We start from the raw sequence: 20,190 nt of genomic DNA on the forward strand, positions 1-20,190 counted from the left end.
GATTCGTTAGATTTTGAAATGGCTGTACAATGAATATGGAAATGCATTTGTATTTCATCTGTAGGTTCACTGCACGAATTACAAGGAAAGTAAAAATGCGATCATGTGGACGGATAGTCAGAGTTTACTTTTTCGTTTTTCATTTCAAAATTGTTCTCCGACTTTCTCATTTACCCTTTGGGTGGCATACATGTACTTTGCTTTCTGCATGTTTGCTAAAATTATTACTAAGACCTAGAAATAAATAGCAAGGACCGCGAGACAATAGAAACGTTACGGAACTGTGAATGACTCGTCTTTTAGTGATTTAAAAAATAAGGAGATTTGGTATGAATGTCAATGAGACATATATACACCAGAACTAGTCGTCATCGTGCGGCCTATAAACCCATAGGGTATAGCCAGCCATAAAAGAAATGACAAAATGTAAAACAATGTAAACGAGAAAACCAACGGTCTGATTTACGTGTATAATAAAACAATGTAAACGAAAAAACCAACGGTCTGATTTACGTGTATAATAAAACAATGTAAACGAAAAAACCAACGGTCTGATTTACTGTACGTGTATAATAAAACAATGTAAACGAAAAAACCAACGGTCTGATTTACGTGTATAATAAAACAATGTAAACGAAAAAACCAACGGTCTGATTTACGTGTATAATAAAACAATGTAAACGAAAAAACCAACGGTCTGATTTACTGTACGTGTATAATAAAACAATGTAAACGAAAAAACCAACGGTCTGATTTGCGTGTATAATAAAACAATGTAAACGAAAAAACCAACGGTCTGATTTACGTGTATAATAAAACAATGTAAACGAAAAAACCAACGGTCTGATTTACTGTACGTGTATAATAAAACAATGTAAACGAAAAAACCAACGGTCTGATTTACGTGTATAATAAAACAATGCAAACGAAAAAAACAACGGTCTGATTTACGTGTATAATAAAACAATGTAAACCAGAAAACCAACGGTCTGATTTACGTGTATATTATAAAACAATTAATATAATTTAAGTCCTGTATAACGGTGCGCTGCACTATCATGTTGGTTTGGTTATTAATTACTATTAACGATCATTTTTGAATTCGGATCCAACAGGAGAGGCAGCAGATGATCAAAAGAAATTAAAAAAATAAAAACAACCCTCCCTCCCTCTCAGAAATGTCTATGTGTTATAAATACAATGTATTAGAATTAGATACTGCTTTGGTTATTTTATAATTTCAGGTGATGTTTCAATTGACAATTTCTGAACACCGATATGTATTTAGCCATACGGACAGACAGGACAGGTGAAGAAGTCAGGTCGATGTTATCAAACTTTCCGACAAAAACTTTGAATTTACTTGGCCTGTGATCTGCAGAATTCGCTGCATCAAAAACATGTTGGTTTATTTAATAGGATCATTTACTACAGATGAACAATGTAAGGGTTTCGATACATCACATGTGTTCCCACGGTGATTTCTAAATTGTTTTAATCTTATTTTCAGTTACCTTTATCTGTGGTAGTAATTTATATATATCAGCAGGGTTTAAAAACATCAGTTGTTCGACCTGCTAGTCAAATACGTTTTGTTAAAATATACTTTTCACTTTTTTGGTCTTTTGGAAAATGTTGTTTGTGCTGTATTTAGACCCCTCTACCAAGAAATTTGTTTTACATGCACACCTATAAAAATTGCGGTTTTTATCCAACGCAATCATAGGTTTGAACGTTGTTTTCCATTTAGACTTGTATATATATATATAAATTTATAATTAAGATCCATTTATTCCATCGGTGATCCGTTTATTTGGCAATCGCCAATGGCAGTCAGCAGGGTTTAAGAACATCAGTTGTTCGACCTGTTAGTCAAATGCGTTTTGTTAAAAAATACTTTTTCACTTGTTTGGTCTTTTGGAAAATGTTGTTTGTGCTGTATTTAGACCCCTCTAACAAGAAATTTGTTTTGCATGCACACGTATAAAAATTGCGGTTTTTATCCAAAGCAATCATAGGTTTGAACGTTGTTTTCAATTTAGACTTGTATATATATATGTGTGTGTGTGCGTGTTTGTGACAGTACGGTTGTCGTAATCAGCAATCTGCGGATAACCTCATATTTTCAGTTAGCATCATTTGTGGTGTTATGTTTAATTATATATCAATGATAGTTCGGTTGCCAACAATTTGCGGTAACAACATACACGTATATTGAATCAGTTTTATGTCGGTTATATATAATATGTATAAATTTTGAGAATAAAAATATTAAAGGCTGTGGCCAAATACTGCCAATTTGTTCTTTGGTCTTAATAAGAATCTGGGATAACACATGAAATTTATAAGTAAACGTGTTTTTTTTTCGAAAAACGAATATGACAAACAAAAACCTACAACAACCACTGAATTTTAGTCGCATAAAATAAGTTTCGGGTTAAAGTGTGTTTGTGAGCGCTGAACTCTTCTTGGACTTTGGACAGGGATATAGCAATTTTAAATTGAAGAATAATTAAAGTAACCTGGCATATAAAGTGTACATGAGAATATGATTAACAAGAGCTTGTATATTCTTTTAATGGTTTAAGTAAAGGTATGCTACAATGATAAATAATCCTTTCAGTTAGAGACATTTTTTCTAACAATTTTTGGTTTCAATATAAATGGGATACACACTATTATTAGTTAAAACTTTTTTATATATATCTGATGTAATAAACGATAGTTTTCGCTTTCTAAAGTAAGAACTATATGTCCGTAAAACTAATTAAATTTTAATCGAAGGCTTGTTTCGTGCTGAACAGTTCATGTACTTTCTTCTAAAGTATAGGGTTACATGGGGATGTGGAGATATACTTCAAAAAGGGAGCAATGGAACGATTAAAAATCTAAAAGACATTTAGAGGTCAACATAGAGACTACAATTGACCTAAAAGGGTTTACTTTTACAAATTGTGACTTGAATGGAGAGTTGTCTCATTGGCACTCATTCCACATCTTCTTATTTATAAGTCACGAAATTTTCTATTTCTGTGCAGAAACATTCCAGAAGCGCCTGCAATTATCCAATTGATATGACACTCCCGGGCTTGTATTTCCTATCATGATTTCCTTGATAGAGGACTGCTGCTCACAAGGAAGCTATTAAACCAAGAGTTCCAAGTGGTGAAGTTTAGTCTTTAGTTTCTATGTTGTGTTTTGTGTACTATTGTTTGTCTGTTTGTCTTTTTCTTTTTTAGCCATGGCGTTGCCAATAGATATAAGAAGATGTGGTATGAGTGCCAATGAGACAACTCTCCATTCAAGTCACAATTTGTAAAAGTAAACCCTTTTAGGTCACAGTACGGCCTTCAACACGGAGCCTTGACTCACACCGAACATCAAGCTGTAAAGGGCCTCAACAATTACTTGTGTAAAACCATTCAAACAGGAAAACCAACGGTCTAATCTATATAAAAAAACGAGAAACACTTATGAACCATGCACATCAACAAACAACAACCACTGAACATCAGGTTCCTGACTTAGGACAGGTGCAAACAAATGCAGCGGGTTTAAACGTTTTCATAGGCGCCAACCTTCACCGTTTATTTTCGATTTATGAGTTTGAATGTCCCTCTGGTATCTTTTGCCCCTCTTTTACGAAGAACATTTTTTGTCAACAAGTAACACTAAATGTAGATTAAAATGGTCTTGTAATATTTATCGAGCTAAGTTGAGCGGTAACAAATATGTTTAATCCCGCCATATTTTGTATGTTCCTGTCCCAAGTCATGAGCATATACTGCAGTGTTTGTCGTTGTTTCATGTCTGTCTTATTTGTTTTTCGTAAATCGTATCGTACAAATTAGGCCTCATTTTTCTCGTTTGAATTGATCCTTTTTTTTTATGTCGGGGCCTTTTTATATAACTGACTAAACGATATGGGTTCTTCTCATTGTTAAAGGCCGTATGGTGACCAATGATTGCTTATATCAACGTCTTCTGAACTCTGGTGAATAGTTGTCTCATTGGTTATCCTACCACTTATTATTTTCATAAAAACATGAACAACCAAAAATATAAGACATTACAACAGACCACATCAACCGAAAACAGCCGACTCATCCGAACAAACAAATGTTCAAACAAAGATACACCAGAACGAACAAGATATGGTCCGGTTAGCCTGACTTGGTACATGCAAACAAATTTGTTTACTTTTTACATATTGTGACTTGGGTGGAGAGTTGTCTCATTGGCACTCATACAGCATCTTCTTATTTCTAAAGACGTGCGGTTAAACAGTTTCACGTGCACTCAAATCTACCTGTTTGTCTTACTAGACTGTATGCTGTAAACCTAAATACACCAAATATACATGACCTTCTATGACCTTCAATGTGTGAAAGGTTTGAGTGCAACATAAACTGTACGTTCCGGAAATTATAAATTTGTTTATATAAATATTGAATGGGTTATGTTAATCACACAGCCTACTGCGTTTTAATATCAAACAACAAAATAATATTTTAATTTAAGAACTTAATATTCTTTTCTAGTGACTTAACGCAGATGCCTTGGTTGCTCTAATGAAGATATTTTACAGTAAAACCTAATAATATACTCACTTGTATAAAAGTACATTCACAATTACGGTAGTCACAAATTTAAAAATATTTGAAATTAGAATATCAATTTACGTAACTGTTTTATTTAAAACGAGTATAAGACTTGTAGATGTAAGACAGTTGTCTTTCTTCGTTCCTGGAACTTTAAATAAGATAGTTTCGTATAATGACATGTTTCACTGTAGATGATCAGGAACAGCAAATAAAACATGCAAAACTGATGTTTACATACTTAATAAATATTACAAAATACAATCCTTATTATGACAACAACTGTTGCCTGATCCTCCATAATTAGATATTAAAAGTCATGTGACGTTATCTGTAAAAAGGGCAAGGCAATACTATTTAACCGACTCATTTCAACTAGTCGTCTGCTGGGAACCATCTGACTTTGACCATGGATAGGATTGTGACGACAGGATTTTTTGTTTTGTGTTTGGTTTTTTGTGTCAGCTCTATGGGAAATCGTAAGTTATAGACTTAAAAATATATTTTATTTTTTCAGTTTATGATATTTTTATTTTTTTTTTCAAGATTTTCAGCAACTTTCTTTGCTTTAATTCAAGATTTTCAGATAGTCAAGTATAGTCAAGTACAGCCAAGTTAGTCAGTCTGGGGCACCTTAGGGTGTTGATTCGTGTTGCTCAATGGACTTTCGGTTTTGAATTTTCCTTGGAGTTCTGTATTTTTGTTATTTTACTTTTTAGTAGTTTAGTATGGTATTTTGTGGCTTGATGTATGTTTTTTCCGTCGTTTTCCATTTATGACCATGGCGTTTTCTGTTTTTATTTGACTTATTGTTTCTGTTATCCTTTGTATCCTCTCCGCTTTTAAGATCTCCTCAGTGCTTTTCTTCTTGTTTTATCCCTTAATCTGAAAAAGAAAATCAATGTTAAACAGAGGTAAGAAAAAGCTACTAAATAAACCAATAAAGCAGGCTATCGATCTTCATTTACCGCATGCAAACTGTGTGAGCAGTTCTGAATTCAGCAGATAGAAATATGTGAGAAAATTTTGAAGACTTAACTGATGTCATTGTTCAGTTTTTGTTTCGCCTTCAAAGAAAGCGCCAGAAGCGGGACTAAGGCGAGTATATTCAGCGTCGGCGTCAGTGGTTTAATATATTTAGATTTTATGATTTCTGGAGTGACTTACTTCTATTTTAACAGTTCAATAATATTACTTCCTATATAATTGGTCCTTTCAGTTTGATATCTGTTGAAAAAAGATGTTTTGTCTATTTTCTTCCTTTTTTGTAATTCTTTTCTATCTTTATATCGTATTATATTTCTTCCGGTAGTTTATTTAACTGTTTTCCTTTATAGACTGTAATCTTTTTTTCTTAATTATGAGGTATCATAATAGCAATTATTTGGCGCCTGAAATACCGACCGTGCAAAACCCTCATGGGTAACTGGAACTTTTTAGTATGGAAAACCTTCTGTTAACTAAATTTAAGTCATTTATCGTATCCTGAAAATATGGACACTAACTATGTTGTAAAACTATTTATGTCAAAATTACACGATAAACATGTCGATAATTGGCATGGTGTTTTACGTTCTGATAAATCTATTTTGAGTAGAGGTGGCAATAAGCTACGATTGTTTGAAGAAAATCTTGAACCGGAGGAATACTGCAAAATAGCTTTACCCTTCAGTCACAGAAGTGCTTTCGCCAAATTTAGATGTGGTGTTGCTCCCCTAAGGATTGAACCAGGGAGATATAAAAATATTGTTTTAGAAAACAGTGTGTGCCGTATATGTGACGGTTTTATTGAAGATGAAGCGCATGTTTTATTAAGATGTCCTCTTTATGACGATTTTAGAAACCATTTATTTAATGTTGCTGCAACTTTTAATGAAAATTTTAATAGTTTAGATGATAACCACAAGTTAGTGTTTTTATTCGCAGATGTAAATATGATACGTGTGTGTACATGTGCCAAAACAAGTTATTTGATTTTAAAAAGGCGTAGAAATTTTATATATTGTAAATAATATTTTATTTCATATTGTTTAGCGTATTATATCTATGCATTTTAATAATCTCTTATAATTCAGTATAGAATGGCTCTCATTTTATTCCGTATTGTTTTATAATGTATAAATATTGATTGTACTTGTTGAGAGATGAGACTTTAATAAAACATTGAATTGAATTGAATTGGTAATCAAGGTCGTTAAAGAAAACCCTCGTCGGCGCCTGAAATTACAAAATATATATCGCAACAAAATATTCTTTTCGGTAAAACCTTGGCTTATATCCGAATATTAACGACTAAAACTTTAAACTTTCGCATTGTATGGATATTTGTTTTCAAAAATTATTATGCTGACCTGTAATTGATTTAAAATAAATAATATCGCTCCATACAGGATGAAAAATGATATTGTGCGCATAAAATGCAGCCTATAATTGCATGGAAATTTTTTTTTTTCTGCATGAAAAGTAAGGGGCGTTACTTAAACAAGTTTTTTTTCAGTTACGTATAAAGGTAATTTTTGTTTTTCAAAAAATATTAATTTACTCATTAGAGTTATTTTAAATTTCAATAAAAGCATGGACTGAATCTAGTAGTCATGATTTTTTACATCATTTTATTACATACAACTAAGAATTTATTAAATTTGAGAGGAGTATAGAGGTAAAAAATAATGACAAAAATATCACTTGAATAAGTTATTTTATAAATCTTTGAAAGAATTAGTAATTACAATTATTTAAGGAACATTTGTAATTGTTTTTGGGTTACAAATTATAAATAACTCCAAGTCTTAATTAAATCACAAGTTTCTATCTATTTATATCTGTCTACCTTCAAGAAGATTTTCAAAGAAAATTATATTTAAGTAGTCCTAAGAGACCAATCTTTGACCCAAAAGCGTTGATATATTAAAAAGATAAGTGCGTCAGAAAGGCAATTAGTGTTTCAGGATAATTAGTTTTTATATTTCAAGGGAAAAATAACCAGATGACTGTGAACATTTGTTAAAGCTAGTAAAATCTGTAAGAATGGACACATATAAAAATAATATTTAGAAAAGTTACTAATATAAGTAATATTTAAAATAGCCTCGTTTTCAACATTACTTGTATAGGTGAGCTATTAAACAAAGAGTTCCAAGTAGTGAAGTTGAAATCATCCCTTCGTAAGTTTTAAGGACGCCATCACGAGTTGGTTGACCGTTATGGAATATCCGTTTCACAGATGATAGCGGATATTTTCCTAATGTCGTGATGAAATAAAGAAATCCCGTAGAAACAGAAAAATTGAAACAATATCCAATAAACCCTCCTTTTGCGCCCTTTCTAATCCTACGAAAATCAAATAGTTGTCTCCTTACAACATATCAGTACTTCAACTATTTCCGATTTGAGATTACTCTCTTGTGTAATTTTGCCTTTTGTGATAACATCAGGAATTACCAAGAACACTGGACAGTACAACAGGCAAAAAAAAAACCACCCCAAAAATCAAACTCCTCGTGGAAAATAGACGTACAATGTACAAACAAAGATAAAAAACAACAATTAATCAATTATTGGCGTTTAACGCACTATAGGCTACATTGTGGCGGTCAGTTTTTGTTGTTTAGGGAAACCGGAGTGCTCGGATAGCACAACCAACCTTTGGCAGGAAAATCCTTGTCAATTAATATTAGGGTCGAATGCACCTGCCAAGTGCGGGGTACGAACTAACAACCTCAGTGTTGATAGGCTAGTGAAACAATAGATGAACTACTTAGACCACTCGGCCACCAACATCCCCAAAAAACAACAAAAAAACAACACAATTGATTAAAATAAAAGAGTGATTGTCTGGATAAAATGTAATAATTTGACGTATTTCAATGTTGTTGTGGCTGAAATAAATAGACACAAAACGCATTTGCTTTTGCTAATCCGATGTATTAATATGATTCTATCATTTAGACAATCGGAGGAATTGAAAACGATACATATTTCTAAATATCCTTCCAATAATTTCCATTTTATCGAATTTTAAATATTAAATACCATAACCCGTCAATGTCCTTCGTATCGTTTTAATCAGTACAAGTTGAACATAAGTAAGAAAAACGCAATAATCTGAAGAAAACAATTCTAATGTGGTATAATATATTTTTTTTTAATATTGTGAAGAAATGAGCCATTTGTATTCATTGGTACAACACAAAAATATTCTCTGTCTTTATTTCTGTCTCTCTTTTAAATTGAAAACAATGTCATGATTGTTTCATTACACTATGCAATATGAACAATAATTTACAGATCTTATATACCATGTGTTGCTTGCTACTCATGTTATATACATCTGTTTAACAAAAGCCGGAAAAAATAGTTTGTTGATTTTATGCTTCAGCCAGCATTCTGAATACATTGGAGTTATGACACATGTAAATGCAACATCTACTTTCCATAAGGTGTGTTTGTTAATAATACATCGAATAATCACCTACAAATTTACTTTAATGTTAACGATCAAAATATTATAATTTTGCATTCGGTAAATTAAATTAAAAAACGGATTTTGAACGACTGATTTGTTTTTAATAAATAAGGGATTTACGATTATACGGTTGAATAACGGTTTGTTAAATATGAAAACCTGAATGATATTAAAAAATGAAGTTTTTTGCATAATGATAAAAATATGATAATTCAAAATCATCTATGACAAATATTATTACTGCTACAAAAGAACTTATTATATCTACAAAAACAACGAGATTATATATTAACATATGCATGCATTATTTCTGAAACATGTAATCACCGATTATCGACATTTGTTCATTGTTGAAAAAATTACCAAGCAGATCAAAGGGTAATCGAGAAAGATTTATTTAATATAAAACGGTTTATTTAACGTTTTGTGTTGTTTTTTTTCTCTAACCAACTAGATAATTGCTAAGCGTTTCTTTTTCGCGTGGATGATGACAACTTAATCGGGCGATTGTCCCAAAGTAACCTGTATCACAGGTCACAGATGGAAACAATAGCATGAAAGCATACTGTTTAAAGCAATTTATCCTGACAAATGTTAAATCATTGGACGGGAAACTTAGGAAGAGAGGAGGCAGCTATTTAGATCAATACTATGTCTATATTTGTCAAGTTCATCAATTCGTTTTAAGCATTTTGTGAAACAAAATTACATTAATCAGTTTTACTTCAAAGCTTGCATTTATAATGCACTCACAAAAAAGGCGGAATATACCAAAAGTGGTTTGTGTGAAAAATTGTTCACACAAACCACTTTTGGTATATTCCGCCTATTTTGTGAGTGCATTGTATTCTACATTAGGTACTTCTTGGTCGAGAACAGAGAGAATAGAGAATAGAGACATGACAATGAATTGTATATAAACCAGGACAACACTAGAAGCATCCGTGGTCATCTGTGACGCATATATTCAGTAAAAGTGAACTAAATCATGATATGGACAAATCAACAATTCTAAATTAAGACTTTATAACTTTAACATTTGGAACAATCGGTTCGTCAGCTTTCTTGATATAAACACATTTGGTTTAAAAGGTGATGAAAACAACACCTCAGTTTTAGTGAGTAGGTTGATCATGTTTTCCTGTTTGAGTCTACATTTAACTCAATACGTTATCAAAATGTAATAAAAGATTGAAAATGCAAATTTTCTGAGACTGTTAGTGCGTATCTTAAAATCAATATAAGGATAAGTTAAGATAAATAAGATACTATCATTTCAATAGGGAACCCATAATGGGCAACATCAGTGCAATGATAGCCACATACAATATTTACTATATCAATAATAAAATATAAAATGCTCAAATTCTCAAATGACATTATTATGTGTATTGTTAAAATTTGGTGTGATATTAACTCGCATTGTAACCAAAACTAAAAGGACACTGATGCAACCTTTAGCAAAACTGTTCCAAATGCTCCCACAAAAATCCTAAAATAATTTAAGTCAATGGGAAAAACTATGAAGATCCCTCAATCTATCCTAGTAATAGACTACCAGGTAACCTTAACTGTATTTGGAAAAATCTTTCGGAATTTTGGGTTCTCAATCCTCTTTTGCTTCGTTCTTTATTTTGGCCTTTTAACTTTTTTTATTCGAGCGTCACTGGCGAGACTTTTGTAGATGAAACGCGCATCTGGTGTACAATATAACAATTCTTGTATCTTTGATGAGTTTATTTTTTCTAGTAGTGGAAATATTAATTTAATAGTGTTTATTATATTACTTTAACTTACTTTAACCTATATATAATGCAAGTCTATTTCAACAAAACAGTTACATTTATTGCTTTCGAATGGACACAAACAATACATGTATATTTACAGTCTGTACTATTATTTGTCTGTTTTTATTTTTATTTTTGGCCATGGCGTTGTCAGTTTGTTTTCGATCTATGAGTTTGACTGTCCCTCTGGTATCTTTCGTCCCTCTTTTACAGCTTTTAAATTCATTTTTTTCTGCGATATTTGATTTAAAGTCATCAAACCATTCCCAGATTTAGATTTGTAAAAGGATTAAACATTCCTAGCACCTCACCACAATATACATGAATAGGTTTAACTGTCTGATCAAACATATGCATTCTAGTAACAATCCAATACATCTTTTGATAATTTAGAGTAGGTCTTAAAGGATGTAGTCTTCTGAGGTCTCGGTCTCGTGGAAATCTCGTTTGGGAATTATTTCCAAACATGTGATACAAGTGGAAAATATCAATGAATATAAAAGGTATTATAACCAAACTAAACTCTGTGAAAACATTGTGTACTTACAATAAGTAATTTTTGAGTAATAACATTTTCAAATTTTATAACCAGTCTGGTAAGTGTCATCAGCAAAAACGTGGAGAAAATAGGTGAGGGTACAAAGAAATAGTTTTACCAAAAATATGTACATCCCATATCATTTTTTTTTTCAAAATTGTAAGATATGTATTTTTTCAATCAATTATAATAAAGAAGTTGAAATAACATGCTTTTTGTTCTAAAAAAGAAAAGAGAAAAATCCCAAATTTACATGAGAAAGCAACAAAATTTAATAAAACTTTCTCATATTAACACCAACCTATAGTTTTTTTAGTTAAATTTACTCAGATTGGTCCACTTTATCTTTAGTGAAAGTATGAAAAAAGTTTAATTGTAAAATTGTGTTTTTCATGATAATAGCTCAACAATGAGTAAAATTTGATGAAAAATGAGAAAATCATAAAAAATGGGTACTTTCAAATGGCTGTAGCAAAAAAAGCAGTGCACCACCATAATATTTTTTCTTTATCAGTTACTTTCTTACTGTCATATAAACCCAAAAATCAGGTTAAAAAAAAAGTTTAATTCTGGAAATTTTTGGCTCCTCAGAGGTGTACATCCTTAAGACTATTTATAGAAAGATCTTCTTGCGTGAAGACGACCCTTATACATATGAATGAAATCCAAGATATTTTTATCTTTGAACACATTAACGTTCAACATACATTCACTTAAAACATAGTTGAAATATGTCCATGTCTATCGGCATTGTTGAAAATCATTGTTGTTTTGTTTTATTTGTGTTTGCAGTAAGACACCAGTCATTTCAATATTGACATGATTAATAACAAACCTTTCTTAAATTGTCCGTTTATAAATTTACAAATCATAAAGAAACTAAGGTTTAAACTCCTACTGTCAAAGTCGACCTTAGATGGATTTGGCTATTTTTTTTGGTTCTTTTTGGCATATAGCTTTTCAACTGTTTCGGTACTGGTACATCCTTTACTTTCAATATTCAGCGTTGAGCGTTCCTGATGAAGGTAAAGCTAGGAAAGCGCTTCGGACACTTAAGGATGTTTGCCCCTTTTGTTTTTGAATTTTTGCCAGATATTCGGAATCCTCTGGTTTTATCCATGTAGTGTCATTAAAAAGTTTTCCCCGCTAACCCCTACTTTTCTTTTTATAATTTTATTACTAATAGTTTAAAAAGCCATATTTGAAAATCCTATAAAATCCATGTTATTTTTTCATAATTTTTGAAAGAAAAAGGGTGCCAATGTTAAATGTAAGAAAAGTCTAGAGAGAATTATTTCCCGCCAAATTTTCAATGGCTTATATCTCTAAAACAAGCACACGGACCCTACATTTTTTTCTGCTTTTTCAGTTCCTTTATTTATATACTATCAATTTATAATAGTCTTTTAAAAAGCTTGTTATTTTGAAACAGAGTAGCGAACATCCTTAACAGTTATAAAGTGTTGTTTTCATTATTATTTTTATTTTTATTATTATTATTACAGATGGAATGCCAAAAACGTATAAACCACGTATGTATTTTTGTTTGTTAACTGTATAAGGGTTATAATGCCAAGAATCTTATAACAAGACATGGACTAAATTGTATACATATGTATATTTGAAACAATACCGTTGTCAAATCCTATTAAAACAATTGATTATTTCACAGAGCCCCCCCCCCCCCCCCCCCCCTTCCCCCCTAATGGAGCTTCATATATGAAAAATGCATAGACTTTTTACGAGTATCACTGCAAACGTTGATGTGCCACATTTTTACTTTGAAATGAACTATTTAATTCAAATATATTCTTCCGTCTCTCTTTCACAAGCTTTAAGAAATTGATAATACAGAATTTATCTTTTATGAAATTTAAAAATTTAAGTATATTTGATATTATTATTATTTTTATTATTGTTATTAATACTTTTATTATTATCATAAAACATAATATTATCATTACAGCACCAGTTTATAAACCAGGTATGTATATGCTTTGATTATTGGATAATTGTAATAATAACAAGAATCTTATAACAAGAAATGGACTACGAAATAATAACAAGAATCTTATAACAAGAAATGGACTACATAATAATAACAAGAATCTTATAACAAGAAATGGACTAAAATGAAATATATAGATATAAGAAGATGTGGTATGAGTGCCAATGAGACAACTCTCCATCCAAGTCAAAATTTATAAAAGTAAATCATTATAGGTCACAGTACGGTCTTCAACAGGGAGCCTTGGCTCACACAGAACAGTAAGCTGTAAAGGGCCCCAAAAAGTACTAGTGTAAAACCATTCAAACGGGAAAACCAACGGTCTAATCTATATAAAAAACGAGAAACGAGAAACACTTATGAACCACATCAAAAAACGACAACTACTGAACATCAGATTCCTATATATGCCTATTGGAGAAAAATGTCTTTGTCCTTTAAGAAAACTAAACCCTTTGTCATAGGTTTTAGAAACAATTGGTTATTTCACTGAAATATCTAAATGCTCCTCTTTAAAACAGTTCGACAAAAATAAATTCAATGTATATATTCAATACATCCACAATTCATGCAAACCATTTATTTTTACGAATACAGGGGCGATTTTTTTTTTTTGGGGGGGGGGGGGGGTCAGCAGAGCCGCCCTCTTATGGAGGTAAATATATGCTAAGTGCATAGATATTTTACAAGTATCAAGTTCGTAACACATTTTTACTTTGAAATGAACTATTAAATTCAAATATATTATTCCGCCTGTCTTTCACAAGGTTTACGAAATTAATATACTTATCGTTTATGAAATTTATAAATTAGATTATATTTAATATTATTATTATTATTATTATTATTATTATTATTATTACAGCACCAGTTTATAAACCAGGTATGTATATGCTTTGGATAATTATAATAATGACAAGAATCTCACAACACGAAATTGATTAAAATATGATATATAGATATAAGAAGATGTGGTATGAGTGCCAATGATATATGCCTATTGGAAAAAAAACCGTCTTTGTCCTATTAGAAAAATATACCTATTGTCAAAGGCTTTTGAAACAATTGATTATTTCACCGAAATATCTAAATATTCATCTATAAAACAGTTCGACGAAAAATAGATTCAATGTATTTATTCAATTCATTCACAATTCATCCAAACTGGTTTTTATTACGAATCCAGAGATGGATTTAATAAAGGGGAGGGAAAGAGGGGGCAGCCGTGAAGCCGCCCTCCTGATGGAGCTACATATGTGATACATGCATAGAAATTTTTACCAGTATCACTCCAAACGTTTGCTTGCCAGCCCCTGCCCCCCCCCCCCCCCCCCCCCCCCCCCACCCCCACCCCTCCTCCCTTGTCAACATCCTGGATCCGCACGTGGAATCTAACATTTTATTACCTAGTGTTCAAAACATATGTGTCACCTTATATATTGCGATGAACTGGTTTTGGATTGAGTTCGTGATGCTAAGATTTTAGTTTTCTATGTTGTGTTTTGTAAACTGTTGTTTGTTTGTTGTTTTTTTTTTTAATCTTTTTTTTTTTTTCGTTTTTTTGCCATGGCATTGTCAGTTAGTTTTCTTATGAGTTTGACTATTTCTTTTTGCTTTTTTTATTCCTTTATTCGCACTTGGAATCTAACATTGTATTACCTAGTGTTCAAAGCAGTTGTGACATCTATAGGTCTAAAGGGGTCTTTTCATGGGCAGCTTGACAATCACACTCACATACACAAACACTACAATATGATTTCGTAACACATTTTCAAATTAAGATGACCTGGTTTTTGGTAGGGTTCGTGGTGCTAAAATTTGTGTTTTGTAGACTGTTGGTTTTTTTTTAATTTTTGTAATCTTTTTTCGTTTTTTTTTTTTTTTGCAATAGCATTTTCAGTTCGTTTTCGACTTATTTCTTTCGTATCTGTCGCCGTTTTTTCGCCTATAACTAATTTAAAAGGTCAATGGAATTGATATATAAAATTGAGGATGGAAACGGGGATTGTGTCAAAGAGACAACAACCCAACCAAAGAGCAGAAAACAGCTTTTATGAAATTTGTACATTAAATGATATTTAATATTATTGTTATTATCATTACAGCTGAACCACCCACTTATGTACCAGGTATGTATTTGCTATATATAAGTATAATGGTTATAATTACAAGCTATAGAAACGTATAACAAATACTAGACTAGCCATACCACATCTTTTTATTTGTATACATGTTAGAAAAAAAAACTTTTGATAAATCCTTTTGAAACAATTCATTATTTCACCGAAATATCTAAATATTCATCTGTTCAACGGTGTGACAAAACAAGATGCAATGAATATATTGAATACGTCAACAATTCATCACAACTGTTTTTTTTTCGAATCCTAATGGAGCTACATAGACTTTTAACAAGTATCACTCCAAACGTTTGCTTGTTCCAGCCCCTGCCCCCACCCCCCCCCCCCCCCACCCCTCCTTCCTGGTCAACATCCTGGATCCGCACGTGGAATCTAACATTTTATTACCTAGTGTTCAAAACATATGTGGCACCTTATATATTGCGATGAACTGGTTTTGGATTGGGTTCGTGATGCTAAGATTTTAGTTTTCTATGTTGTGTTTTGTAAAACTGTTGTTTGTTTGTTGTTTTTTTTTTAATCTTTTTTTTTCGTTTTTTTGCCATGGCATTGTCAGTTAGTTTTCTTATGAGTTTGACTATTTCTTAGGTATCTGTCGCCGTTTATTTTCACCTATAACTACCATACAAGGTCAAGGGAATTGATATACTTACATATTATGAAATTTGTACATTAAATGATATTTGATATTATTATTTTTATCATTACAGTTGCTGAACCACCCCCTTACGTACCAGGTATGTATTTGCTATATATATATATATATGTGTGAAAATTGAATAATTGGTATAATGACAAGCTAAAGAATCGTATAACAAATACTAGACTAATCTTACCATTATATGCAATTTAATATACCTGTTAGAAAAAAAACTTTGTCAAACCCTTTTGAAACAATTGACTATTTCACCGAAATAACTTAATATTCACAATTTCAACGGTTTGACAAAACAAGATACAATGCATGTATTGAATACGTCACAAATTTTTTTTTGTTTTTTCGAATCCAATATTTTTTCTTTACCTATTGTTCAAAGCATATTTGACACCTTTAGGAATAGGAATAAGACTAGGAATTGTTTAAATTAAGGGTCGTTGAAGAGTAACATGATGTTCACATACACCAACATTATAATAAGATTTTGTAACATATTTTCACATTCAAATGAAGTGAACAATTAAATTCAAATATACTCAAATAATTAATAAATCATAAATGCAGGATCACATAAAACTAAATTGCAAAGTTTAGGAAATTGATAAAATTATCTGATAGGCAATTTATACGTTATACGATTTTTATTATTATTATTATTATTAATATTATTATTATTATTATAATATTGTTATAATCATTATTTTTATTTTCTTTTATTACAGTTACTTCTCCAACGAAGTATAGACCAAGGTATGTTTATGCTATCTATTTAAGGAATGACTGTAATATTGTTTCTGTCTATGAAGAAATAACATCAAAACTGTGGTGCACACTGAATAACCCGCTTAGCGTGTTATTTAAAAGTGTGTACCACATTTTTTAGGTTATTTCGAATAGACAGAAAAAATATTACAGTCATTCCTTATAATTTAATTCTAAAAAGGAGTAAATCATGATAAAAACGTTGATGACGTCACGGTCACATGACAAAATTATGCCTATGAGCTGATAGACAAAACACTTTCAGCCAATCAGAAGACGTGTTACATCCAAAATTAAATTATTACTTGATAATGTTGATATCATTTATAATGACAAGAATCTTCTAAGTGGACTTAAATTTTTAGAACATTGTCACAAATTTCTTTATGCAGATAGAACACTACAAGACAAACCAAATGTTTTATTTTTCTAGAATTATGTTTATTGGAGATTCATCATGAATTTTGGAATTCTGTAAGATTTGATGAGAATTGCTTATGTGTTGAGTTTAAGGCATGCGAAAAAATGGCACAAAGTATTTGACTAAGAAAATTTAGATATAAATTTCGGAGGAGCAAAATATCCGAAAAAGAGTGGAGATACACGTACAACACTATAACAATATTGTTCTCTGAACTTCGGTAGTCTAACTAGATGATAAGAATTACAATGGGTAGTTTAGAGATAGAACAATATATACTTAATCACATAAATAACGCACCACATCTGACCATATATTGTAGTTCCATACATTTTTGTTTTCGCTACAAATTTGTAGAAATCTAGTATATTTTAAGTAAACCTTTGAAATTAATGCAAATTTTAAAGATACATATTCATGTTAGTTGCTACAACGGACATTTCAACTACAACATTTAAAAATCAAAAGTCTGAGATTAGTCAATTTAAAATTGGTCATTATATAGGAACTCGATTAAGAAACTAAAAATCAAATTGTTTTTTTTGTTTTGTTTTCATTTGAAAAGATAAACAAGACTTCAGTTGTTACAAATTTGTTGTTGTTTTTTTGTTGTTGTTGTTAAAAATATGTTTTTTGAGATGTCAAAAGAAATAATTTGGTGTTTATTACTTTAAGAAACGTTGTATCTACATTTTGACTCATTTAAATCATATTTTTGAAAATTTATGTGTGATAGAATTTCTTACTCCAAAGAAATTAATGAAGGTGGTGAGTTCCATTCGTTGTTGAGTATAATTCTGACAACAACAAAAACAACCGTAGATCGTACAAATTATAGTTGTAAAGGGAGATAGATGCACTTTGATCTCAAATATATAGCAATCTTTATTATTTTATCAAAAATGAACAAAGAGCACTATAAGACCCACAAAACGACTTCCATATTGTTGAAAACTTGATTATTTATGTCGTTAGGTTGCTGTCTCAATGATATTTAACCACGTCTCCTTTTATTTATTTGTAAAAACTATACATTGTTATACTAGTATATATAACTATGCATTAATTATAACATATAATTTTTGGGGTTTTCAGGCAATAAAGGGAAAGGTATGTACCTTTATCGTAAATTTTAGAAGCTCTAGATTTTCATGCATTTAAAACGCAAATAAAAATACTTGATAAGGTCAAATGTCAACTTTCATGTGACACTACGTGTATACGTCATTTGGTCTATGGTGGATAATTGTTTTATTGGCAATTATACCACATTTCTTTATTTTATATTGAAAACTGCGGAAGGGCTAGATTAATCGAAGTTTATACTGCAACTAACAACGGCTACAATAATAGCCATTTGAATAACAACATTAGTAAAACGTGTTTTCGATCTCTACACCAGCTCCTTGATGTGAAGAAATATGATACGACATGTAATTCATATTGTACAAAATAGTGGTAATATATTAAGAAATAAAAAACAGTGTTCTAGCTGCTGTATTAGTGGCTGCCTTATTAGTTTGCAAATTTACAGAAGAAAGAATAAGACGTAAAATACATGTATAAAATATAATTTAAAATACATGTATTTATGTCGTTGGGTAGCGTTCTCATTGGCGTATACCCCAAAGCTATTTGCATTCAACTTTAAAGGACAACACGTCTCTCATTTGTGTTGTAGCCATTTTCAGATCAATTGTATATCCGTAAAACCCCAAAACACATACATGTATTAACGGCAGACTCAAACAGTCATGCGAAAGAACATTCCTGTAAAGACTAAAGTATGGCGTCACTAGTTTAGTGTCTTAAACTTTAAAGTTGATCAATATTCAATAAAGGACCTTTCCCGAAAATTGTTTCTCTGATTCTTTTACATGCAGGTAGCTTCAACAGGCTACTTGAGACCGTTGTAGTGAGATTAATATCGTCCTGGTCCTGTCAATACAACTTTGCCTAAAGGTAAATCAGGCAAACATAATGATCATATAAAAGATATTTCCCAGCAATCTTCAATCTTCAGTATGTAACGAACACCAAATGTGCCAGTTTAATAACGAAGATAAAAATTTGACTGGAAATCTTTCTGATAGGATTTTGAATTTGTTTCTGTTATACCTTGCCTAACAGTGAGCCAAATTGTAATATAATGAAAGATCAGACAGGAAGTTATAGCTGTTAATTTAGCGAATGTTGGTAGACTTTTGCTGAACTTCTAGGATTTTAGAGAACAAATAAAGAATTTTTGTTCTTGTGTTCTGAAAATATTTCTTTTTGTGTCACGTGCTATGTAATACCACCCATAGCAACAAAGACAGAGACAGCAAGACAATTTGATGTTACAACACAATTTGGAGCAAGAGAAAAAATACCCCCCCCCCCAAAAAAAAAAATAAACTTTTCTATTATGGTTGCGGTCTGTTATCTATTTTTGTCATATATAGTGATATTTATTGTATCACGATGCACGGAGTGTGATACGAAACAGTAATACAAAAATGCATTAATTTTAATGGCTTATCCAGCATCGTGAGACGATATTACGACAGTTCCATTGGCTATTTGTTAGGACATTGATAAATTTCAAAGGTTTAGACGATGAACATTTCGTTCATGACAACGGATATATGTGATTTCTTCAATGATATACATGTACAAAACACTCACACTTTTCACCTGACAGTCTTGTTTTCAAATTTTGATTACACTTTGAAGCGTACAAAACGTTTTAAAATGTCAGATGTTATAGTTTGACGCCAGAACAGAATATACGACGTCATACTGGTACAATGTATGTGCAAAAGACTAG

At 31.2% G+C, this 20,190-nt stretch overlaps 1 protein-coding gene across 3 annotated transcripts in view; it reads left to right on the forward strand.

The window, feature by feature from the left end:
* The first annotated feature begins 4,957 nt into the window (after positions 1-4,957).
* Positions 4,958-20,190, forward strand: part of LOC127721923 (collagen alpha-1(VII) chain-like) — a 37,870-nt gene continuing 22,637 nt past the window's right edge. Inside the window, exons 1-8 of one of the 3 annotated variants that reach the window (XM_052228736.1) lie at positions 4,958-5,080; positions 12,897-12,923; positions 13,358-13,375; positions 14,265-14,282; positions 15,505-15,528; positions 16,251-16,277; positions 16,921-16,944; positions 18,474-18,491. In XM_052228736.1, the coding sequence (XP_052084696.1) occupies positions 5,011-5,080; positions 12,897-12,923; positions 13,358-13,375; positions 14,265-14,282; positions 15,505-15,528; positions 16,251-16,277; positions 16,921-16,944; positions 18,474-18,491 (226 nt within the window). In that variant the 5' untranslated portion in view covers positions 4,958-5,010. The remainder of the gene's footprint in view (positions 5,081-12,896; positions 12,924-13,357; positions 13,376-14,264; positions 14,283-15,504; positions 15,529-16,250; positions 16,278-16,920; positions 16,945-18,473; positions 18,492-20,190) is intronic. The other 2 variants (XM_052228737.1, XM_052228738.1) reach the window with 2 other exon arrangements.

The sequence above is a fragment of the Mytilus californianus genome, unplaced genomic scaffold, assembly GCF_021869535.1.
Source record: "Mytilus californianus isolate M0D057914Y unplaced genomic scaffold, xbMytCali1.0.p SCAF_12, whole genome shotgun sequence".
In the NCBI taxonomy this organism is placed as follows: domain Eukaryota; kingdom Metazoa; phylum Mollusca; class Bivalvia; order Mytilida; family Mytilidae; genus Mytilus; species Mytilus californianus.